At 40.1% G+C, this 24,999-nt stretch overlaps 1 protein-coding gene across 13 annotated transcripts in view; it reads left to right on the top strand.

Moving 5' to 3' along the window:
- The window catches only part of NEDD4L (NEDD4 like E3 ubiquitin protein ligase), a 378,998-nt gene that overhangs the window by 331,231 nt on the left and 22,768 nt on the right, over positions 1–24,999 (top strand). For 12 of the 13 annotated variants that reach the window (XM_037805612.1, XM_037805607.1, XM_037805613.1 and 9 more), the window contains 6 exons: positions 6,667–6,732; positions 8,435–8,664; positions 10,158–10,279; positions 13,206–13,276; positions 15,012–15,107; positions 19,766–19,839. In XM_037805612.1, the coding sequence (XP_037661540.1) occupies positions 6,667–6,732; positions 8,435–8,664; positions 10,158–10,279; positions 13,206–13,276; positions 15,012–15,107; positions 19,766–19,839 (659 nt within the window). Of the gene's footprint in view, positions 1–6,666; positions 6,733–8,434; positions 8,665–10,157; positions 10,280–13,205; positions 13,277–15,011; positions 15,108–19,765; positions 19,857–24,999 lie in introns of all 13 variants that reach the window. The other variant, XM_037805615.1, reaches the window with a different exon arrangement.

The raw sequence follows: 24,999 nt of genomic DNA, 5'->3' as shown, positions 1-24,999 counted from the left end.
TCGAGAGGTCACTCTGGTGGACATTCTTATGCACTATATAGATCACACCTCTTAGGCTTTAATGTATTGGACTAGCTAGAAGTAAATACCTGAAACTACCAAACTCCAACCCAGCAGTCTGGACTCCTGAAGACAATTACATAATAATGTAGATTACAAGGGGTGACAGTGTGATTGTGAAGACCTTGTGGATCACACCCTCTTTATCTAGTGTATGGATGAGTGGAGGAATGGGGATAAAAACTAAAGGACAAATGGGATGGGATGGGGGGATGATTTGGGTGTTCTTTTTTCACTTTTATTTTTTATTCTTATTCTGGTTCTTTCTGATGTAAGGAAAATGTTCAGAGATAGATTGTGGTGATGAACGCATAACTATGTTATCATACTGTGGACAGTGGATTGTATATCATGGATGATTGTATGGTGTGTGAATGTATTTCAATAAAACTGAATTTAATTAAAAAAAAAAAAAAAGACTGGAGGAGCAAAAAGGAGTAAAGTTTATTATATCAGGTGCTGATCTAAAAGGCCAGTAGGTTTTTTAAAATAATTTAGTGGCTTTAATCTGATTCAATACAAATTATGTTTTGAGTTATAAAGACAGGTTCATTTGAAAACTTAAAGATGTTATGCACATTGGAATCTGACCTCCTTTAATTATTTGTTGGATTTGTTTGTTGCGTTTGTTCAGCTACTTTGATATTGTTTTCTATACAAAGTGCTCAATACCTGTGTTAAAAACAGCATGTCAACTACTGTTCCTCTTGGTATAAACACTGCCTTACTAGCATGGCTTTCTTTTGACACATTGACAGTCATACTTGGTGGTTAGAAAAGTATGCCCCTTCTACATCATTAGAAGGAAGGTAAATTCAAGAAACAATGCTGTCATAAAAATGTTTTCTAGTAACAGAAGACATTTGATGTGTTCATTTTGAAGCTTTGTCAAATATTTCTATCATTTCTTGATCATCCGCCTTCACCAAAGACTCCACAATTCCCCTTTTCAATTACCATTTAAAATTGTTTAGCATCATAAAGCTAGGTAGATTTGCCACCAAGAAAGATCTCTATATCTGTTTCCTTTTAATACAAGAGCCTTTCTCTTTTATTCTTGCTAATGATAATGCTTCCAGTAAGGGTGTATTTAGCTAATTATCAACTTCATGTAGATATCTGGCCTTTGTTGTTATTCAGTTCTGAATATTTGCTGATTTTCGTAATGATTCTCTCCCTATAAATTATTTAGAATGTGCTTTTTCATTTCTAAGGGTATGAGAGGTATTTTGACTATCAGTTTCTTATTGATTTCTAATTTTACTACATTGTGGTCAGAGAATATTGTGGAATACTGATTATCAGATATTTGAGACTTCCTTGGAGACTTGGTCATTGTTTTGTAAATGTTCTTTTTGTATTTGAAAAGAACATATATTCTTTCTTTGTTGGATATGGGGTTCTTGATGTGTCCATTGGATAGAATCTGTGATGTTCAAATCATCCATAACCTTATTACTTTTTTCTGGCTATTTGAACTAACCAAGAAAGTTATATTGAAATCTCCCATGATGATTATATAGCTTTTTCAATTTTGTCTTAGATTATAGCTATGAACTCACTTTCTTCTCATTAGTATTTGCCTAGTATATCTTTTCTTTCTATTAATGTGCAGTATCTTGTCTCGTTTCTTACCTTCTAATGATTGATAGAGTACTCTATTTCTTTTATTTCTACTTGTTTGGAAGTTGTGTTTTCTATTTCTATTGTTTTAATGCCTACATTTAAATTTTTAGCCAACATAACTTGATTTAAGGTCACAATTGATCACTTTCTCCTGTACTCTTCTCGATAATTAAATCGACTTCAGGGTTCTTTAATGCCGTTCTTCCCACTCCCATGTTCCATGACATTGGAGGCAGAATTTTAAAACCATCTTGTCTTGAAACTTTCCAAATAGTTATTAACATTTTACTCCCCCCCTGCCCAACAGTCAATGGTTATTTAGCTTTGCCTATTTGAAAGCACATTTCTTTGCCCATCATTGGTTCTTATATCCACTTTTTTCTGAGTTCAGTTTCCTGCTTAATGAAGCATAGCCCCTAGTTCAGTGGTGCCCACAGTGTGGTTTGCAAACCAGCAGCATCCGTCTCAGCTGGGACCTCGCTGGAAATACAAACTTTGGGGTCCACCTCAGGCTTCCTGAGTCGGCAAGTCTGGGTTTGGGCCCAGCAGTCTATGTTTTAACATGCCCCCCCCCCGGAGGGGGGTTCTATTGCCCCCTCTCATGTTTGCAAACATCTGCTCTAGCAGCGGTTTCAGTGAGTCTGAGTGTGGGAAATTCTCTTAGTCTTTGACTCAGCCTGGCTTGACTTATCTATTAGGTGATACATCATCTGCTTATAGAATTCTCATTTAACATATTTTCGCTCAATACTTTGGAAATACACTTTCATGTCTTTTCTGGCCTCTATAACTGACGATAAGATGTTTGCTGTCTATCTAATTTTGATCTGTATGGGTAAATCTCTGTTTTGTCTGGTAATTGGGGGCTTTTCTCTGAATCTTTGATATTCTGCAATTTTATTACCACATATATGAGTGGGTTTGTTTTTTATGCATTCTGCCTTGGACTCATTGTGATTCTTCAATATGAGGATCATGTCTTTCGTTTCCTCAGTTCAGGAAAATTCTCAGCTGTTATTTCTTCACATATTGCATCTTTTCCATTCTCCCTGATAATCTGTAACTCCTACCAGGTATTTGGTTCACATTCATATTGTTGTCTTATCTCTTAACTTTCCATGTTTCTTTGTTTGCCGTACTGTGTTTCATTGCTCAGCTCTTCCAGTTAATTCTTTTTAAGCTTTTTGTAATCTGTTAGTTCATTGTGACTATTATGTCAGTAGCTAGGTTTAATTACTCAATGTTCTACTTGGTCTTGTTAAATTTGCTTGATGTTTTTGGTTGTTATTCTGTCCTTTTCTTTTTCTAGTCCTTTTATCATCTATTCATTTTTTAAAATACTTATTTTAAAGCCTCTTTCAGACTGTTCTATTATTTTGTGCTAAGGGTATTATTAAATTTCATAATCTTGTCTGTAGATCCTCCTTAATGGTAGTTTATTGCCTAGTTTGGTTTATATTTTTCAATGTGTGAGCTTGTCTTCATTTTTTTTTTTCCTTTGGGGCTTTTGTAAGTCCTGACCTGTACTTAATGTTAACTTCTTAGCTTGATTTCAAACATCCACAACTACTGTAACTGTGGACCTCACACCCACTTTGGTGCAGACTTGGAGTATGGATTTATTACAGGTCTGTTTCTCTTTGTTTTTCTCCCACTATGGTCCTGGATAGAAGGTAAGCTTCTTTGCAACTTTCCTAGGCCAGTGGGTAGAGTTTTCTTGTCCCTTTTTCAGATGTTGGATTTTAGGCAGGGCCCTCTGTCCTGGACTCTTTAGGTCATACAGACCATAAGCTGAGTTCTCCATCCCCATGAGAGGATGAGGGTGAAAACACAAGCCCAAATACCTATCTAGGTCCAGTGCCCCCTTTACTTCTCTAATTGTGAGTCTTTCTGCTCAGCTGGTACCTAGAGTTTCTCTGTTTCCTGAAACTTTAAAAATATTCATTATAAGTTGGTTCAGGATTTCTACATATTTATAGGGAAAGGGGATCTTTTCTGTAGCAGCCCAGTACATTACTGTAAGTCAGTATGCATTTTGTATTACAAATATTGTTGCTGAAACATGTGAGTGCTGTCTGTGCTTGCTGCTCTAATGAATGCTAGCTCACGTTTGCATAACACTTTGGACTTTTCTGAGAACTTCATAATCAGCCATTGGGAACCTCACAGCAGTCCCCTCAGGATGGTTCAGCAGATGTTATTAGCCCCAATTTGTCAGAAGCTCAGGAAAGCTAATTGTGTTGCCAAAAGTCCCAGCAAATGTCAGGCTCTGTGCTGGAGCCCAGGAGCCCCAGGGTCACTGTCCTGTCCTCGGCAGGCCTCAGCCCTTCTCCCTGGGAGCTTCAATATCAGCTGGGCAATAATGAGGTGAAGACATTTAGAACCAACTCGCACAGCGTCAGGTTTTCATTTTGTACCAAAAAGAAAGCATATTTAATACAGAGCAAGAGGACTTGAATCAACAGACATTTTAGGTTTCCAAATGGGCTTATTTCACAAGGTAAATTGTGCTTAAGAATATAAGATGCCACATTTTCGAAAACAAACAAATAATCTGATACAAAACATTCTCTGTAGAAACTCCCCTGTCTAAAGGACTTTGTCCTTGTAAGTTGGTGGAATCCCTTTAGGCAGAGATTATAAAGACTTTTTTTCTGATTCCATCATAAGTACTACCTCTAGAGAAAAAAGATAATAAGTTTTGGAGGAGGATAATTTTTCAACTTCTATGCATCATTCCCTAGAAGAGAGACCAGAAATATCTCAGCATCTCATTTCCACCCACATCTAGTCGGCACCTGTAGGTTACAGGTCAGACCAGGGACTGGGATATCATGGGTTGTGGGTGACATTTCGAGATATATTCCTTGGGAAAATTTTCATTTAAAACAGTTGAACCTATGTATGACTTTTTTTTTCCTCCAACATTTTCGCAGGGAGGTGCAGGACAGGAAGCAACATCAAAATAATTGCTGGGAATCAGAGTTTTTGAAATGAAAGTGCCTTGAAGTTCATCTAGTCAGATCCTTTTTTATTTAACTGTGAACAATTCCAGAGTGGAGAGATTATGTCTCAGCTGGTTGGTAATGGAGTCTGCAGGTCTTATAAAGCCAGCATGAGATAATGAAAGGAAATGGTTTATTCTTGGTTGCCCTCAGTCACATCGGCCAAGCACTTAGCCTGCTTAGAACTTGGCACTCATTCACCCTGCCGTGGTTTGGTCCCTCCTCTCCCCCTGGTTTCTGCTCCAATGCCCTATCCTCAGAGTGGCCCACCTTAACCGCCCCATATAAAATAGCTCTCCAGGAGTACTCTAACACTTTTTTCCTGATAGCACTTGCTGCTATTTGTTAATGTTTTTCTTACTGCCCATTGCTTACGATAGCTCGTGAGCTCCAAGAGGGAGTTGGGGAAAAAATCTTACCATTTATTTATCATTAATTCCCTAGCACCCAGAATGCCTGGCACCTAGTAGGTACTCAAGAATGAATCAGAAAGTGGACCACCAAGGAAGGAATAGACGAATAAACGAACAAGACAGGAAACCTTAGTTTATAATGGGCAGTCGTATTGGCAGGACAATAAACACAGTAATGTCTTCATTGGCTTATGTCAAAACATTGCAGCCTCTTCCTTATTTTGTTGGTTGTCAAGATATTGAAAAACTTTCTACCTTGTCTAGGGAATCAGAATTCAGACATGAGTTTGTCAGACTAAAAACTGCCCAAAATAAATAGGGTGTGTAATTAAATCTAGTGTTAAGTTGAAAGTCAAATGACACCTGGCTTACAAACAGACTGTAGAGATTATAAATTTCTTTTTAAAAATATTCTTAAGAAAATAAGATATATAAATGTAATGTCTGTTATTCCTAAGTTGTAAAACAAAACACTGACATGCTGCTTGTCTTCTATCATATTGGTTATTTATTTTTGTTTGGGTTAGTTGTTATGTGTTTAATCATGCCTTGAAGCACAGTACGAAGGAGGGAAGGTTTTTTTCTTTCTGGTCAAGGATAAGCATGATGAAGGTGTAAGGTTTGGAGTCTAGAGTCATGTCGCAAAGAATCAGTGTATTTTATTAACTTATCCCAAAAGGATATCAGCAGAAGTATTCTCTTCCCAAATTTACATTATTCACTAAAAAACAATAAGTTGTTTTGAACATAAGGTGATCACAGTTACATCTGTGTGTTTGCAAAAGCCAATCCATTTGTCTTCATTAAAAAATTGTAAGATTTTTAAATAGCCTTAGTCTGGGCTCTGATTCTTAAATAGTGTAAGCTACTTTACAACATGGTATATAATGAATTAGATGGCTACTTAAAAGTATTGTTACTTTGCCTGAAGAGATACCAGTATTTTTTTTATAGTAATAGTCAACCCAGCTACTGAGACCCCATCTGTGGTATCAGCAATTTGAGATTTAAAGAAACCAGGTGCCTTGCCCAAGACCACTAAATATTAAGGGGTTAATATTAATATCAGCCTTCTGGCTCCTAATTTGTTATTGGCCTTAACAAGACTGTCGATTCACTGGCCTTTCTGCTCATTGTTTTTCCTCCAAAGATTTTTAAAGTAGTATTAGACTTTCTCTAAATGACCAGTATCATGGCCAATAATTCTTACCTAAGTTACAGAAAAAAAAAAAGAGAGAGAAAGAGAGGGAGAGAAACAGATTACACCTGGACTCATATTCAGACAGAAGTCACAGGGAAAGTGTATTTAGTTTGTGTAGCATACCCTACACTTTCTTGGATATCAGTATGCTTGTTTCCAGGGGTAAAAGCCACATTCAATGCTGATTTGCCCTAATCAGTTCTAGGACTTTTGCATGCGCTATGTAGACATTGTGTTTATTTTCCATGGACAGTATGGAGAGTGAGAATTTAAAGTTCATGATTCATGAAATTCTCTGTTGGTTCAATAACCATAAAACTCCAAGTATTGCATTATCTGTATCTATAAATTTATCTTCTAGGCCGTTCCTTATTCCAGAGAATTTAAGCAGAAATATGACTACTTTAGGAAGAAATTAAAGAAACCTGTGAGTAATCACGTCTTCCAAAAATGCTCTGTTTTAGTCATTTCTCATTTGTAAGTTACCAAAGTTACTTTGATTGTCACTTTTATCTGTAAACTAAAACTGTTACCCTCCTTTTTTTACTTACTTTGATCCACCTGGATCTTCAATCTGAATTTTCTTTTTAACAGAAATGGTAAGTGAATACTAACTCCGAATTACATATCAAATCATCTAAATGGTCATTTCTTTTGTAATACATAAAAAGATAAAAATGATTTTTATGGAATATATATCAGGACCCTAGTCAAAAAAATCTGGGAAGCCTGTGCAATTGCTAAAGGTGATTGTCTTTAATAAAACATAGATCCTAGATAGAAAAATGTTCAAGTCCTTCCCTCAAAAGTATATATCAAAAGTATAGTTTTAATTATAATATTTGGCTGTCTTAGGATCAAATGTAGTTTTCTGATTAAAATTCTCACTAGCAGTTTAAAACTGAGAAGCCCTATAAGATTTTTGCAGGCAGTGTTTTAAATTCCAACATTATATTTTCCACTCATCTCCTCCTCCCAAATTCTTCAACCTTATAGCTTGTATTTTGCTTTGACTTCACCCCTCTGGTAGACATTTTACCAGTTTTCTCCTCAGTTTGTTCACTCAGTGTTGTTGCACTGGTCACCATTTCTTGGCTTTTGCCTACTGGGGGAAAGAGAGTTTCAGCCACAGTTGAGATCATCCCAGCTCGCCTCTTCTCCCTCATCACCTCTCCCTGTTCCAGTCCCCAATTGATGCCTCATCTTCTGGGCACCTGCTGTGGATAAGGTGCTGAGATCTATGAGGCACAGTGTCTGGCTCATGGAGCTCCCACTAGGGGTTCCATGCTCTGTCCCAGAATCCTGACTCAAATAGTTCTTGATAACTATGTTTGAAATGTCTCTTTGCCTTCCAAAGCTCCAAGTTGAACACATGACATTCCCAAATGTTTCTCTAGGAGGCATCTGCATTTCTTCCAGTAACAGGTGATGGCTTGTGGGCATCCCTGCCTCCCACCCTATAGGAGTTTCACTGTGGTGTCTTCAGTCTAGAAACCAACTCTGCAGACCCATTTTTAGAGCAAGGCCACCACTGGCCCTCATTTTCCTAGAGGCAGTTACTTACAACCTCAGCCAAGTGCTTTTTACCTTCATGTTGTTTAGCCACGGGCTTTGGGCTGCTTTCCCAAAACTTGGCATAATCAGGGTCCCTTTCTCCATGGCAACCGAATTAACTTGTAGGCATGATGTATCACATCTACCAGAGCCAAGAATGGTCGCAACCTGGCTGGGTGGGGATTATTGATTGGTTTGGATTACCTGGTTTTAAAGTCCGCTTCCTGAAGCAATCAAGTTGAGTATATTTCAGTTGTCAGTGGGTGGGTAAGTGCCTCACAGTTGTTTAGAAAGGGGAAAGAAGACTATTTTCTTCTGCTTAGCATATGTGGAAGCATATGTTGCTGACTCAGCCCAGGCCACTGCTGGTGGATGCTATCTGCCTCCTGTCCACCGTGGTGAGGCTCTCCATCTTGTGTGGGGGGAAATCCATGAAGGTGGGACTCTCAATTCCAACCATTCATCACTGTACGCTTATTTAAGACGGCCATCATCTCTACCCTTTGTCGATTTTTCCATTATGAAATAAGGTGTGTAGTCACATATAATGATGTGCTTTTTCTTCTTTTGTGTAGGCTGATATTCCAAATAGATTTGAAATGAAACTTCACAGAAATAACATATTTGAAGAGTCCTATAGGAGAATCATGTCTGTGAAAAGACCAGATGTCCTGAAAGCAAGATTGTGGATTGAATTTGAATCAGAGAAGGGTCTTGACTATGGGGGCGTGGCCAGAGAATGGTTCTTTTTACTGTCCAAGGAGATGTTTAATCCCTACTACGGGCTCTTTGAATACTCCGCAACGTAAGTAGATGGGGTCCATTCACAGTGGGTCCCCCTGTTGAAATTGTTTTGTTCTTAATTGAGAGAATGAGCAGCTCACTCATTTGAGATGAATTTATGCTGTTGATTTTGGTTGCCCACCCCCACCCCTTGTAAGTCTGGAACGGGATCTGACTCTCCATGGTGAGATGATGTACTCTGTGAATGCCTAAAATTGATTCTTCCCTTGTCTGTTGAGTTCATGCTATTGAAATTCAAAATCTGTTGGGTAATTATGATAAGGAACAAGAAGCAATTTTCATTTGTAATGTTATGTTAATTCAAGAGAATTTGTCATGTCAGAATTCAGAAAGTGGAGTCGTTTTGTGAATAAGAATGGTTTTAAAGTCACATTCCTTAAAGTCAGTTGTGAAGACTTTGAGGACCTGTGGTTCAGAGTACAAAGGGTCATGACCTGATCTGTAAGGAAAGAGCCAGCCACCCCTTTACATTAGGAATTCATCATGGACAGGCATGGAAACTGAGGCAGATTCAGTTACTCTCTCAGCAACCAAACAGTGGCTACTTCCCGGGCCAGCCTTCTTCCTCCTCCAGAGGCTTAGGCTGGACCTGAGCCCCAGCGGAACAGGTGCTGACCTTGCTGAGAGGCCTTTAGCTTCACTCCAGCCCTGTGAATTAGGGAGATATGGGGATCCCACATCTTGCTGATGCCAGCCCCTGTGGGCTCATTTGGAAGCCAGTCTCAGTTCAGCCTTCTCAGTTGCTCTAGCCAGGAATTGCCCAATGTATTTTTTGTTGTTACTCAGTCCTATGAGAAAGCCCAATGGGATAGGGAGGCCAAGTATCCTCGCCTCTCACCCACATTCCCAAAGATTCCTCCTGGAGGACTCCATCTGTGGATCCAAGTTAAAAACCACTGGTGCTCATGATTTGAGACCAAAGAAGGACAATTGAATACACCTAAAGCATCTCGAGGTTGTGTTGCTGAGACAGGTGTACTCTGCTGCAATGCCTTGGAGGCTTGTAGAGGTGGTTGATCTGGTGGTGGGTGACCTAGACCACGGATTTGGCCCATGGGGTTAATCTTATATCTCCAAACCAAAAACTTCTCAAAGGAAGTAACTTTCCTTAGCCATACAGGCAACCTAAAGTTCTCACATCGTTGGGAATGCCTGGGCTGCCTCTTGGTTATATGCGGTTCCTCATCTTCCGAAGATATTTGGTTGACCCATAGAGAATTGACATTTCTGTAAGTGAAAAATAGTCAAACATCAGAAGTTCCTTATGGTTTAACTTAATGCATAGGGCTTCAGTGTCAGCTCGGTGGCCAGTCACGGAAGGGCTGGATCACGGTGAGTCGCATTCTCCAGCTTCCACCTTTTCCCATTTGGTGCAGAATGTTTGGAAGTGCCCTGTGAACGTGGAGTGGTGGGTGGCAAAGAACAACTCATATTCTTGTGTTTCTTATTTAAGACCTTGATTGGGCTTTTCTTCTCTCTCTTCCTCCCCCAAAGGGACAACTACACACTTCAAATCAATCCCAATTCAGGCCTCTGTAATGAAGATCATTTGTCCTATTTCACTTTTATCGGAAGAGTTGCTGGTTTGGCAGTATTCCATGGGAAACTCTTAGATGGTAAGATATTAAAACGCCTTGAAGTAATAAAAATAGGCCAGGGCTGTCTGTGGTTCTCCATTTGTTGTCTTATCTTTTATATCAGAGAGTTAAGCAAAAGCTTCACTGGCTCTCTGTAATTCATTAAATTATCTTTATGCTTCCCCCATAATGGAGGTGTTTTTCCCTGGTGCCATCTCAATTTGGGCACTGAAGACAGTGTCTAATGTAATTTAAAAAGCTGGGGGGAAAAAAAACCTGAAGTTCAGAGTACAGAACATTTTGTATTTATGCATTTTCCATGGTTTTCAGAGTAACTTTTCTTTTGCAAGAACTAGATTTGGTGACAGATGGAAAAGCTAATTGAAAAGTTAATTACATATTCTGATCCATTCAGTATCCTGCCATTGCTCCATTTGTCCCCAAATTATGATTTTTTTTAATGTGAAGAGACCATAAATAATACCAAACAGCATTATAACTCAGCTTAAGACTTTAACCCTAGAATCACTGCTGAAACAGGTGACACAAAGTAATTTCATTCTAATTTAGAGCGTATAAGTCACAGACGACTTTCAAGATCAGAAATCAGCCCTCCTACCAGGCTATGTCGATGGGTTTAGAATAGACTTCTTGTGCATTTGGTCATTCCAAAAGTAGTGCCCTTTAGAGAACACTACAGAAATCATCAGTGAGGAAAGAGAAGCAGAAATATTTTTGAGGAATTTGGGGGTAAAATGGTTGAGGGTGGAAGAGAGAAAGAGTTAAAATGATTTACTGTGCAGTTATTTTAGTATATTTCCAGTATATATATTCCAGTATATTTCCAGGGGAATTATGTTAATTGCATTTATGGAGCCTTAGCTATTACAAGCAATAATTGATGTGCCCTCTGTGCTTTTTCCTTTCATGTATTTTTACTGTTAATTGCTGGCTGATTTTAATACTCTAATTTGAACATTTTCTTTTTGATGAGGGAAACAAACCCTTTTTTTCCTGATATAAGGTAATTTCTCCCTGCCTCCATAGATAGGTGGATGGTTGGGTGGGTGAGTGGAGTGGGTGTGTATGAATGTATTTTAATTTCCCATTTTGGGGTCATGCCATAGATTATTTCAGCCTGTTCAAATTCAGTTCAGACTTCTTAGAAGGTCAGTTTATTCAGCTTCTGCCAAGGGAAAAGACACTCTTATTGGCTGCAGGGGAGTATAGAGAAGTGTAAGACATGGTCCTTGGCTGCAGTGCACTTTTATTCCAGCGGGAAAGAAAACAGAATCCCAGTTACGCATCACAAGCAGAAGGGAACACATTGAGCACTCAGGAGAAAGTGCTTTGGCTAGAGGGTCAGGGAATGCCTTACCAGGATTAGCCACACCTTCAGCATGGGCTGGAATTTGAGCACCCAGAGTCTGGGATCATTTCAGAGGAGAGAGGGCTGCCTAAGAGTTAAGGCTCTGTGGAGGGAGTAGGGATGGTGCAGGGATGAGTGGAGAAGCATAGAGACTGCTGGGGTGGCCCAAGCAAAGGGTGGTGGCAGGGCCAAGGTGCCCCCAGGTGTGAGTGGTCAGGAGTGTCTTAAAAATGCAGATGCCCTGCAGGGAGAGCATCTGCACTCCACACAGCTCCCCCCCCCCCCCACTCCCTTTGGTCAGCGTCATCCTTTTCACCAAGGGCCCTACACACTGAAGATTTTGAGTCTGTAATCTTCAGTCTGCACCGAGCCCCGGGAATCAGAAATCACTGTAGAGAATTGGTGACTCATTAGCTCCTGGGAAGTGGTTGAAGTTAGAGGATGGGGAACCAGCCAGCGGGGCCAGGTCTGTGGATACCAGTGCCTCGATGAGAGGCTGTGATGCTGACCCTTCCTTTGGCTGAGGTGAACTAGAGGGCCCTGCGGGACACCTGTGTGGTGGTAGACCCCTCCTCACCACCTTCCCCTTACCCAGGCCTTCATCATCTCCCATCTGGAAGATCACACAGGCTCAGGTCCATCTTGTTGCCTTGCTGTTCTTTCTTCCCATCACTGCCCAGGCAGTAATTCTGAAATACAGGTGGAATTTTCACTTGGCCTTTCACTGACTCCTGTTGCCCTCAGAGAGAAGTCTAAGCCCTCTGGGACCACACGAAAGCTGTGTCCCAATCCCTCCTCTGTCCTCCCCTCCCCCAGGACACCTTACGCTCCCACCCTGTCAAACCACTGGGGAGACCATAGCAGTTCCTCTGCTGAGTGCCCTTTTCTCCCGCATTCACGTGCCTTATTTGCATTGCACACTCCTGCTTGGCCTGGAGGCTCATTTTCACTTATTTTAAGTGTACAAGTCACTGGCATTACATTTACAGTGTTATGCTGCCATCATCATCATCATCTATTACCAAGACTTTTTCATCACCCCAGACAGAAATTCGGCGCCCATGAAGCCATAACTCCCCATTTCCCTCCCACCCACCATCCCCTAGCCCTAATGAACTCTGAGCTTTCTGTCTCTATGAATTTGCCAATTTTAGATACTTCATGTAAGTGGAATCATATATAATTTGTCCTTTTGCATCTGGCTTATTTCTCTCAGCACAATGTTTCCAGGGCTCGTCCATGTTGTCGCATGCATTAGAACTTCATTCCTTTTTACGACTGAATATTACTCAACTGTATGGCTAGACCACAGTTTGTTTATGCTTTAATCTGTGGGCATGTGGGTTGTTTCCACCTCCCAGAATCTTTTTTGAGCCCTTCCTGCTATGCACATCTCTTTAAGTCCAACTGCCCTCCCCAGGACCCACCTTTGACCCAGCCCTTGTCCACCTGCTCATGAATTATTCTAGAAGCTTCCTTGGTGGTTCCGTCCTGGTCTCGCATCCAAATGAAAGCACGTTAATCTTTTATTTCATGCTCTGGTGCACAACAGTATGAAAGATTTGGGAACTAAATGCCGTTTTCACCCTATTTTAGGCTTCTTCATTAGACCATTTTACAAAATGATGTTGGGAAAGCAGATAACTCTGAATGACATGGAGTCCGTGGTGAGTAACATGGATCATGTCACGGGGCACTCGGGCCTTTGGGGAAGATATTTGAGACCATGTTCATAGTTCAATGATTTTTATGGGTTTTGTCATTCAGTATGATGGAACAGGGAACATTTAACTGTTTAGATATGTTCATTGATCTCCCCTAATTTTTGTAAGAAACAAATCATTCTTCACATTTCCTAGGGTAGACGCATCTAAATCTCAATTGCCTCTGCTTACGCAGGCATAAAACTTGTTTTAACAAATTAAATCCAAGAGAAATTGTGGAGCCCTCACTGTAGCCAGTGTTTCCATCCAAAACTGCAAATACTGAACTATTTCCTGCCCTCATAAAAATGGCAGCAGCAAAAGGCCAGAAAAGTAGACAAAAGAAAGAATAATGACCCAGTCATCAGACTTTGAAGAGTAAGTGGCCACCACGATGTAGGGGAGGAATAAAACTCCTTAGAAAATGAATGCTGCGAGAAGCTCGGGGAAAAGTGATTTGGTTTTTCAGGTGATGTTGAATTTATTCCCTTTACCTTGGCTGACTGTTTTAGAATTGAAAGGATTTTCTACAAAAATGAAAACTGAAGCACTTTCCACTTCTGTTTTTATTTTAATTTGCTATGCCCCCACCACATACCTCCACAGTGTGTGTGAGGGCCCGAGTTCTGACACACTGACACACAGGGCCACAGGGAAGCAGCTGTCTGTCCGGGGTGTCTGTGTCTGGGTGTCTGTAGATCTGCTTCCATGTTTAGTCACTGATCTAAAAGCCTCTGCAGCCCCTTGGCCTTGCTGGGAGACCGACAGTGTCTCTTAGTAGTCAAGTATGTGAGCCCTAATATCAGCACTTGCTGGCACTGACCGCTGCGTTTCTGCTCATTGTTACTGTAAAAAAAAAAAAAAAACATTCTTTGAGGATGCGAACTGCTCCTAAATCCAGTGAGCTCAATTTTTCTACTACTGGCAGGTTGATATAAAACCCACAATACCAGTCTCATATTTCTTTCAGCTTTCAACACCTCTTTGTGCTTTTAGGCTTTTATTACTGTATAATGGAGAAGGAAGAAATTTCTCTTAACCTCTAAATTAATTTTATACCACATTTCAACAGTATTTTAAGTACAATGTGCACGTTCCTTTTTGCCTTCTCAGAGCCTGTCAGGTCCGTACCAGTGGAGTGTTTGTCGCTGGCCAGAGAGAGAGGACACCCTGACTCTTGGAGTCTCTGCTCTTGGGGTCCCTGCTCTGGACTTCTGAAACAGGAGCAGCCCCCACCCCTTTGGCTTAAATTGACTTTCAGAGAGTGAGAAAGGCCCAGGAAAGGGTTTGACTTAAATCTGCTGGTACTTGCTTAGCTGAAACATTCTCTTTTCCTTCCTGTTTTCCTCTAATATTTCCACCCCAAAAGATGGGAAGTATATTCACCTTTACACGTTAAATTTACACATCAGTGCAGTGTCTGGCAGCTCTGACCGGTGGCTTCTACACGCAACAGAACCCGGAGCCCCAGAGCCTGGCACCCAGCTGCAAACCCCTGTTGCCACGGAAACTTCTTTGCATTCTTAATTAGATAGGAAGAATTTGTTTGGAGTGAAGCAGAAAGTATTGGTTACTGAGGAATGTAATTCCTGGGCATTCTGAATGAAATTACATCAAAAGGACTTTAAATTATTCAAGGAAGTCAAACGAATTTGTATTTTGAAAAACAAAATGTTTCATTTCTGTGTCATTTCTGTAGGACAGTGAATATTACAATTCTTTGAAATGGATCTTGGAAAATGATCCCACAGAACTGGACCTCATGTTCTGTATCGATGAAGAAAACTTTGGGCAGGTATGTATGGGTAACTCCAGGGGCACGCCTTTGATTTTGAAGAGCATTTTCTTTTTCACGGGCTATAACACAACTTGGCCAAACAATTAAGAACAGCCACCAGGTGTTTTAGATGTTAATTATCATCTCATTTTATTGGTACCTTTTTGCCATGCCAGGAAGCCAGATACCAATTACAACCCCTTCTCTTCCAGCACCAAGTTGTAGAAATTCTAAGAGGCCTCCTGGGGCGTGAACTAGCACTTCCTCCTAACCTAAAGCAAATCTGAATGTGAATGTTTTCATTTGAGCCTTGGTTTTAGAATTTATTTACTTCAAGAAATAGCGTAGTCATTTCCTTAGTGATGTTTTGCATGGCCAGGTGTGGGCGATGTTTTAGGTATTTTTTTTTTCTTCCTTTCTTTTTCTCTGCTTTGTGTTGTCACAATGAAATTTGTCCAGTATGGACTCAGCATGCTAGGCCCCGGTTCCTACGGGCTACCTTTTTGCTTTGCTCCCATTAAGGCTGGATTAATCCTTAAGGTCAATTTCAAAGGTCAAGTTGCCTTGGTTCCATATGCATATGGTTCCATAGCATGTGTTTGTCTCAAACCTGAAATCTTTGATTCATTTTTCCCCAGCAATAATGGTGCTTCTTGGGAGGTACTCCCAGGGTGTCCCCCAACCATGCCACCTGTCCTTTCACAAAAGCCCACAGATCTTTCCCTCTCTCAGACCAAATCTACAGGGTCCTGAACATAGAGCTTGTTTACTTGGTTGCCTTTTGGAAAGTGGGATAGATTTGTTCTTTATCAATACAGAGATTATCGAAAGGGTGCACACCACAATCAATGTGTTGACAGTCTATTTCGCTTTGCAATGCTGTCCTAGCTCTCATGGCTGAAGTTACGAGGTCAAGGCCCTGGCCACTTTGGTTCGCAGTCTTAGAGAAAAGAAGCTGATACCTGTAGATACTAAAGAATTGATAACTACTGGGGGCAAACATTTTTTAGCAAGGAAAGGATTACAGTGATGTAAAAATTGTTACTCCCTGTCATACATTCAGGCTAAGAAATCAGTCACTTGTGTGAGCTGAGGTAGGACCTGGGGGTTGGGTGGGATCTTAGGGAATTTGTATTTTCTTTCCCAGTTGATTGGATAAGGTTCATAGAACATCAGAACCAGGGACACGGGAGACTGTGTACTTAAGTTAAAAGATCAACTAATGCATTAAAAATCATTTTGCCCCATTTTCAGGGTTGGGGAGCATACTGTACCCCATGCCTAAAAATCCTCACAAACAAATGGACACTGCTCTTAGGGGAGGGAGGGGTCCTTGGGCTGGGTGGGGGGTCTTTGCTGCTACAGCCCCTCCAGCAGGGCTGGTCTTTCCAGGTCACCAGTGCCTCCTGGGGCCAAATGCACCCCATGTCTCCCAGTCCATACCTCCTCCTTCTGCTGCTGCCTTTGACACTAACTGCTCACTGCCCCTCAAAATGCCTGCAACTACAATGGCTTCCACTCTTCTTCCTTTCTTCCGCTGCACTTGCCACTTTTTGTTTAGTCTCCTTGAAGACAGTGCTTCTTCTGCTGGCCCTGGAATGCACAGCAGCCAGCAGCCTCTGCTGCTCCTTTTCCTGGTGGCTCATCCTCTCCTGCGGCTTTGGCTGCCGTCCACCTCCATGCGGCTCATAGTTCTCCCTTCTCCAGCCCAGGCCTGTCTTTGAGTCTGCAAATCCCCCCTGGGTAGCTGCCCCTGGAGCCCCTCCTCCTTTCAGTCCGTGGTCCCAGACTAAGGTCCCTTCTCCCAGTGCCCAGGTCTGCTCACGGTCTGATATGGCTTCTGTATCCTATTGACTCACTCGCCTTATCTCCTCGCTGTGCACTTCCCTACTCCAGCCTCGTTCCTTGTCTGTGTTGTTAGAATAGCCTCCTATCGGTCTCCTTGTTTCCTGTCTTGCTCTGCTCCCAGTTCCATCCTCAAATGTCCCAGAAGTAATGTCAAATGTTTCTAAAATGCAAACTTCAGTGTGCTCTTCTACTTAAACAGCAGTTCTTCAGTGGCCATCCTTGTAGTGTTCAGCTTAAATCCAAAATTTGAGCATGGCTTTTGACCACTTGGGATCCAACACTGTGCACCTCTGGCCTTATTTTTGACCCCTCCTTCCTTTCACGTCCCCAGCCATGCCATCAGCAGTGTCCCCAGAGACGCCTTGGTGCCAGATGCTGGCCGGTGCAGTGCTTTCTCCATACCTCGACCTCACTCCCTCCCCTCTGTGCATGCTGTCCTGTGGTCACTGACCGACTTACTGAGCACTGTAACCCACCTTAGGTCTTCTTGGTATCTCCAGTGCTTAGCATATAGTTGATGCCTGCTAAATATTTGTTGAGTATAAAAATGAAGGAGTAGTGCTATCCTAGTTTAGAAAAATGTTAATACTATTATAAAGTAATAATAGAAATCCTAGATTCAAAACCTTTTGTATTTCAATGACAATTTTTTTTTTAGTTGGATCTATTTAATGGTCTTGAACTCCTGGTTTTCAAAGGGTAACACATCAATAGTTGTCTTAGAATTGTCTTCCTTTTTAACACATGAAGGAGGAAGTAGAAAGAAAGAACAAAAGAGAAAAAAATCAATCTTGCATGTTACATGCATTAGAAAAAGTCCTTTTATGCATCCGCTTATGTAAAGACCATATGAGTAACTTAAATGACAGAGTTCAGAAAAGTGAAGCAATGTCGAAGTTAAAAGCAGAAGATCCGGGAAACCTTCCTTAGTTACAGTTAAATGTAACTATTTGCATCTAATAAAAGAAAACCAAAATAGGATGTTTGGATTTTTAAGTAGACTTCTGATGAAGATTCTGATTATCATTATAGTTCATGCTAATTATTCATGAAAAACCGTTCTCAGCCTCTTCATTTAATGCTGTAGATTTTTCTGACTTTCAGATAGAATCAGAAAGAGTAATGCAATAATCATAGCAGACCCACGAGAGGAGTGAGATAATGATTAGGTGCCCGATTTGTTAAATTACTGCCTTCTCTTTTTAGAACACTAACCTGATTAACCAGATTAATGTATCTCTTTTGCATTCTGGTAAGAAATTCAGAGGGAGTTGAGCAGCCAGGGATTGCTCTCATCTCCCACATCCGGTCCACCACCAGGCGTGTTGATTTCACCTCCCAAATAGTTCTCACCTGGTGCGTTTCTCCCCATCTGTTCCACTGCCCGCGCCCAGCTTCTCTCGTAGACTAGACGCCTGACTGGCCTCCTGCATCCACTGCAGCCTCCTGTAAAGGCAGAGTGATCTTTTCAAAATGCAGAGCAGGTCACGCCATTCCTCTGCCAGAACCTCGAGGGGCTTTCCACTGCCCTCAGGAGAAAGACCCTAATCCCTGAGAGGTCCACCCACTCCTCCTCCAGTGTGTGTCATAAACTGCCCCGCGGGCCTCCTGTGCTGGCCCCGGTCTCCAGAACACACCCAGCCTGCCCCACAGCCTCGGCCCCGCTGTCCTCCTGTTGGGAACACGCCTGAGGAACTTTCAGTGCAGGCGTGAAACTCAACAAGTATTTAGCAGGCATCAATTGACCAGGGCTACAGGCCAAGGAAACTTTAGAGTTGAACAAGATGTAAATACCCACGTCAAAAAGGCTCCATGTTTTCCTGGGTGTGTGTCGGGGTGGTGAGGAATCATTGACTGGAGCCCTCTACCAAAGCGAGGGATTTCATCAGGAACTTGCATCTGCATCCCTTGTGGGAGTAACCCTGAAACTTACTCTGGAAAACCTTCTTCCCAAATAAATGCTGAAAGGAATCTCACCAAAATGCTGATGTGTTTATCTTTGAATAGTGGAGCTGTGGGTGGTATATTTTTTCCCTTTTTTTTTTCCAAAATTTCTATAATAAAAATAAACATTTGATTTTTTAAATGTTAGGACTCTCCCTCCTTTCCCTTCTTCCAGTTATTGCTTTACATGTAATGAATGCTGTTAAACCAGGGTTGGACCAATGCATGAGAGAAGTGCAACGCCTTGTTTTCAGCTGCTTTGTTCCTTGTGACCCTGGGTGGCTCTCAGGGAGGGAGCTGCGGGGGCGGGGGAGCAGGCAGAGCTGTCTGGATGCAAATAAACATCCTTGTTCTCCGGATGGCACATCCAGCTCTCCTTTCAGCATGGCTTCATAAGCTTTTTCTTTTTTTTTTTTTTTTTAAGTCCCCATCTTCTGCTCTTTTGAAAGAAATTCCATGCATCTTTTTTTTGTGACTACAAAATGTAATTTCCAGAAATAAATAAAATGCATTAGAACCGGAGTCGCTGTCATTCTGATGGATGTATCCTGTCTATCTTCTATTACACCTAATTAATTTCTTAATAAAGGAATAGCAGTTGAAAAAACGTTGCTATCCTCCATTGTTGCTCATGTACGAAATATAATTAAAACTCACAAATAACCATAAAATAATTTGCCTTCAAAGATAGCATCTTTAAATATGTACCATCTTAACAGTTTAAAAGCCTCGTTAGACATTCTCTTTTACTGAGAGCCCATTTGCAGGGAAATCTTCCTGAATAAATTTTGCTTATCTTCCTTTTATATTATAGTAAGACATTATTACTTAATATGCAAAATAACTTCATGATGGTGATTGCTGTTTTATCTGTGTAATTACAGACATACCAAGTGGATCTGAAGCCCAATGGTTCAGAAATAATGGTAACAAATGAAAACAAAAGGGAATATATTGAGTACGTATACACATATTTACAACCTTTTCTTTCTTTTTTTTTTTTTTTTTTTAACTTTCCCTTCTTTTTTCAAATCAACTGTATGAAAAAAAAAGTTAAAAAGAAAACAAACATACAATAAAAGAACATTTCAAAGAGACCATAGCAAGGGAGTAAGAAAAAGACAACTAACCTAAGATAACTGCTTAACTTCCAACATGTTCCTACTTTACCCCAAGAAAGTTACATAATATAGCAACATTTCAGTGAACTTGTTCCTACTACATCCATCAGAAATTAACAGACCATAGTCATTTCTGGGCATCCCCAGAACGTTAAATAGCTTATCTGTTCTTGGATTATTGTTCCCCCTTCCTTAATTGCTCTCTACTGCTAGTTCCCCTACATTCTACATTATAAACCATTTGTTTTACATTTTTCAAAGTTCACATTAGTGGTAGCATATAATATTTCTCTTTTTGTGCCTGGCTTATTTCGCTCAGCATTATGTCTTCAAGGTTCATCCATGTTGTCATATGTTTCACCAGATCGTTCCTTCTTACTGCCGCGTAGTATTCCATCGTGTGTATATACCACATTTTATTTATCCACTCATCTGTTGAAGGACATTTGGGTTGTTTCCATCTCTTGGCAATTGTGAATAATGCTGCTATGAACATTGGCGTGCAGATATCTGTTCGTGTCACTGCTTTCCGATCTTCCACGTATATACCGAGAAGTGCAATCGCTGGATCGAATGGTAGCTCTATATCTAGTTTTCTAAGGAACTGCCAGACTGACTTCCAGAGTGGCTGAACCATTATACAGTCCCACCAACAATGAATAAGAGTTCCAATTTCTCCACATCCCCTCCAGCATTTGTAGTTTCCTGTTTGTTTAATGGCAGTCATTCTAACCGGTGTTAGATGGTATCTCATTGTGGTCTTAATTTGCATCTCTCTAATAGCTAGTGAAGCTGAACATTTTTTCATGTGTTTCTTGGCCATTTGTATTTCCTCTTCAGAGAACTGTCTTTTCATATCTTTTGCCCATTTTATAATTGGGCTGTCTGTACTATTGTCATTGAGTTGTAGGATTTCTTTGTATATGCAAGATATCAGTCTTTTGTCAGATACATGGTTTCCAAAAATTTTTTCCCATTGAGTTGGCTGCCTCTTTACCTTTTTGAGAAATTCCTTTGAGGTGCAGAAACTTCTAAGCTTGAGGAGTTCCCATTTATCTATTTTCTCTTTTGTTGCTTGTGCTTTGGGTGTAAAGTCTAGGAAGTGGCCTCCTAATACAAGGTCTTGAAGATGTTTTCCTACATTATCTTCTAGGAGTTTTATGGTACTTTCTTTTATATTGAGATCTTTGGTCCATTTTGAGTTAATTTTTGTGTAGGGGGTAAGGTAGGGGTCCTCTTTCATTCTTTTGGATATGGATATCCAACTCTCCCAGCCCCATTTGTTGAAAAGACCATTATGGCTCAGTTCGGTGACTTTGGGGGCCTTATCAAAGATCAGTCGGCCATAGATCTGAGGGTCTATCTCTGAATTCTCAATTCGATTCCATTGATCTATATGTCTATCTTTGTGCCAGTACCATGCTGTTTTGGCAACTGTGGCTTTATAATAAGCTTCAAAGTCAGGGAGTGTAAGTCCTCCCACTTCGTTTTTCTTTTTTAGAGTGTCTTTAGCAATTCGAGGCATCTTCCCTTTCCAAATAAATTTGATAACTAGCTTTTCCAAGTCTGCAAAGTAGGTTGTTGGAATTTTGATTGGGATTGCATTGAATCTGTAGATGAGTTTGGGTAGAATTGACATCTTAATGACATTTAGCCTTCCTATCCATGAACATGGAATATTTTTCCATCTTTTAAGGTCCCCTTCTATTTCTTTTAGTAGAGTTATGTAGTTTTCTTTGTATAGGTCTTTTACATCTTTGGTTAAGTTGATTCCTAGGTACTTGATTTTTTTAGTTGCTATTGAAAATGGTATCTTTTTCTTGAGTGTCTCTTCAGTTTGTTCATTTCTAGCATATAGAAACATTACTGACTTATGTGCATTAATCTTGTATCCCGCTACTTTGCTAAATTTGTTTATTAGCTCTAGTAGGTGTATCGTTGATTTCTCAGGGTTTTCTAGATATAAGATCATATCATCTGCAAACAATGACAGTTTTACTTCTTCTTTTCCAATTTGGATGCCTTTTATTTCTTTGTCTTGCCGGATTGCCCTGGCTAGCACTTCCAGCACAATGTTGAATAACAGTGGTGACAGCGGGCATCCTTGTCTTGTTCCTGATCTTAGAGGGAAGGCTTTCAGTCTCTCACCATTGAGTACTATGCTGGCTGTGGGTTTTTCATATATGCTCTTTATCATGTTGAGGAAGTTTCCTTCGATTCCTACCTTTTGAAGTGTTTTTATCAAAAAGGGATGTTGGATTTTGTCAAATGCTTTTTCAGCATCTATTGAGATGATCAATTGATTTTTCCCTTTCGAGTTTTTAATGTGTTGTAATACATTGATTGTTTTTCTTATGTTGAACCATCCTTGCATGCCTGGAATGAACCCCACTTGGTCATGGTGTATGATTTTTTTAATGTGTCTTTGGATTCGATTTGCAAGTATTTTGTTGAGGATTTTTGCATCTATATTCATTAGGGAGATTGGCCGGTAGTTTTCCTTTTTTGTAGCATCTTTGCCTGGTTTTGGTATTAGATTGATGTTAGCTTCATAAAATGAGTTAGGTAGTGTTCCATTTTTTTCAATGTTTTGAAAGAGTTTGAGTAAGATTGGTGTCAGTTCTTTCTGGAAAGTTTGGTAGAATTCCCCTGTGAAGCCATCTGGCCCTGGGCATTTATTTGTGGGAAGATTTTTGATGACTGACTGGATCTCTTTGCTTGTGATGGGTTGGTTGAGGTCTTCTATTTCTTCTCTGGTCAGTCTAGGTTGTTCATATGTTTCCAGGAAATTGTCCATTTCTTCTACATTATCCAGTTTGTTGCCATACAGTTGTTCATAATATCCTCTTATAATTTTTTTAATTTCTTCAGGATCTGCAGTTATGTCACCTTTTTCATTCATTATTTTGTTTATATGGGTCTTCTCTCTTTTTGATTTTGTCAGTCTAGCTAGGGGCTTGTCAATCTTGTTGATCTTCTCAAAGAACCAACTTTTGGTGATATTTATCCTTTCTATTGTTTTTTTGTTCTCTATGTCATTTATTTCTGCTTTAATCCTTGTTATTTCTTTTCTTGTACTTGGTTTAGGATTGGTTTGCTGTTCATTTTCTAGCTTCTTCAGTTGATCCATTAGTTCTTTGATTTTGGCTCTTTCTTCCTTTTTAATATATGCGTTTAGTGCTATAAATTTCCCCCTTAGCACTGCTTTTGCTGCATCCCATAGGTTTTGGTATGTTGTGTTCTCATTTTCATTCGTCTCTATATATTTAGCAATTTCTCTTGCTATTTCTTCTTTAACCCACTGATTGTTTAGGAGTGTGTTGTTTAACCTCCAGGTATTTGTGAATTTTCTAAGTCTCTGATGGTTATTGACTTCTAATTGTATTCCATTGTGGTCAGAGAATGTGCTTTGAATAATTTCAATCTTTTTAAATTTATTGAGGCTTGTTTTATGTCCCAGCATATGATCTATTCTGGAGAAAGTTCCGTGAGCACTAGAAAAGTATGTGTATCCTGGTGATTTGGGATGTAATGTCCTGTAGATGTCTGTTAAATCTAATTCATTTATCAGATTGTTTAGGTTTTCAATTTCCTTATTGGTCTTCTGTCTGGTTGATCTATCTATAGGAGAGAGTGATGTGTTGAAGTCTCCCACAATTATTGTGGAAACATCAATTGCTTCCTTTAGTTTTGCCAATGTTTCTCTCATGTATTTTGTGGCACCTTGATTGGGTGCATAGACATTTACGATTGTTATTTCTTCTTGCTGAATTGCCCCTTTTATTAGTATGTAGTGGCCTTCTTTGTCTCTCAAAACATCCCTGCATTTGAAGTCTATTTTATCTGAGATTAATATTGCTACACCTGCTTTCTTTTGGCTGTAGCTTGCATGAAATATTTTTTTCCATCCTTTCACTTTCAGTTTCTTTGTGTCCCTGTGTCTAAGATGAGTCTCTTGTATGCAACATATTGATGGTTCATTTTTTTTGATCCATTCTGCGAATCTATATCTTTTAATTGGGGAGTTTAATCCATTTACATTCAACGTTAAAACCGTGAAGGCATTTCTTGAATCGGCCATCTTATCCTTTGGATTATGTTTGCCATATTTTTCCCTCTCTCTATTAATATCCTTTATTGTACCCATACCGAATCTCTTTAGTACTGAACCTTTCTCCAAGTCTCTCTGTCCTGTCTTTGTTTCTCTGTCTGTAGGGCTCCCTTTAGTATCTCCAGTAGGGCAGGTCTCTTGTTAGCAAATTCTCTCAGCATTTGTTTGTCTGTGAAAAATTTAAGCTCTCCCTCAAATTTGAAGGAGAGCTTTGCTGGATAAAGTATTCTTGGCTGGAAATTCCTCTCACTCAGAATTTTAAATATATCGTGCCACTGCCTTCTCGCCTCCATGGTGGCTGCTGAGTAGTCACTACTTAGTCTTATGCTGTTTCCTTTGTATGTGGTGAATTGCTTTTCTCTTGCTGCTTTCAGAACTTGCTCCTTCTCTTCTCTGTTTGACAGTGTGATCAGTATATGTCTCGGAGTGGGTTTTTTTTGGATTTATTCTATTTGGAGTTCGCTGAGCATTTATGATTTGTGTATTTATGTTGTTTAGAAGATTTGGGAAGTTTTCCCCAACAATTTCTTTGAATACTCTTCCTAGACCTTTACCCTTTTCTTCCCCTTCTGGGACACCAATGAGTCTTATATTCGGACGTTTCATATTATCTATCATATCCCTGAGGTCCATTTCGAGTTTTTCAATTTTTTTCCCCATTCTTTCTTTTATGCTTTCATTTTCCATTCTGTCATCTTCCAGGTCACTGATTCGTTGTTCAACTTCCTCTAGTCTTGTACTATGAGTGTCCAGAATCTTTTTAATTTGGTCAACAGTTTCTTTAATTTCCATAAGATCATCCATTTTTTTATTTAGTCTTGCAATGTCTTCTTTATGCTCTTCTAGGGTCTTCTTGATTTCCTTCATATCCCGTACTATGGTCTCA

The sequence above is a fragment of the Choloepus didactylus genome, chromosome 16 (assembly GCF_015220235.1).
Source record: "Choloepus didactylus isolate mChoDid1 chromosome 16, mChoDid1.pri, whole genome shotgun sequence".
Lineage (NCBI taxonomy): Eukaryota > Metazoa > Chordata > Mammalia > Pilosa > Megalonychidae > Choloepus > Choloepus didactylus.
This window is presented reverse-complemented; position numbering and strand designations above follow the sequence as displayed.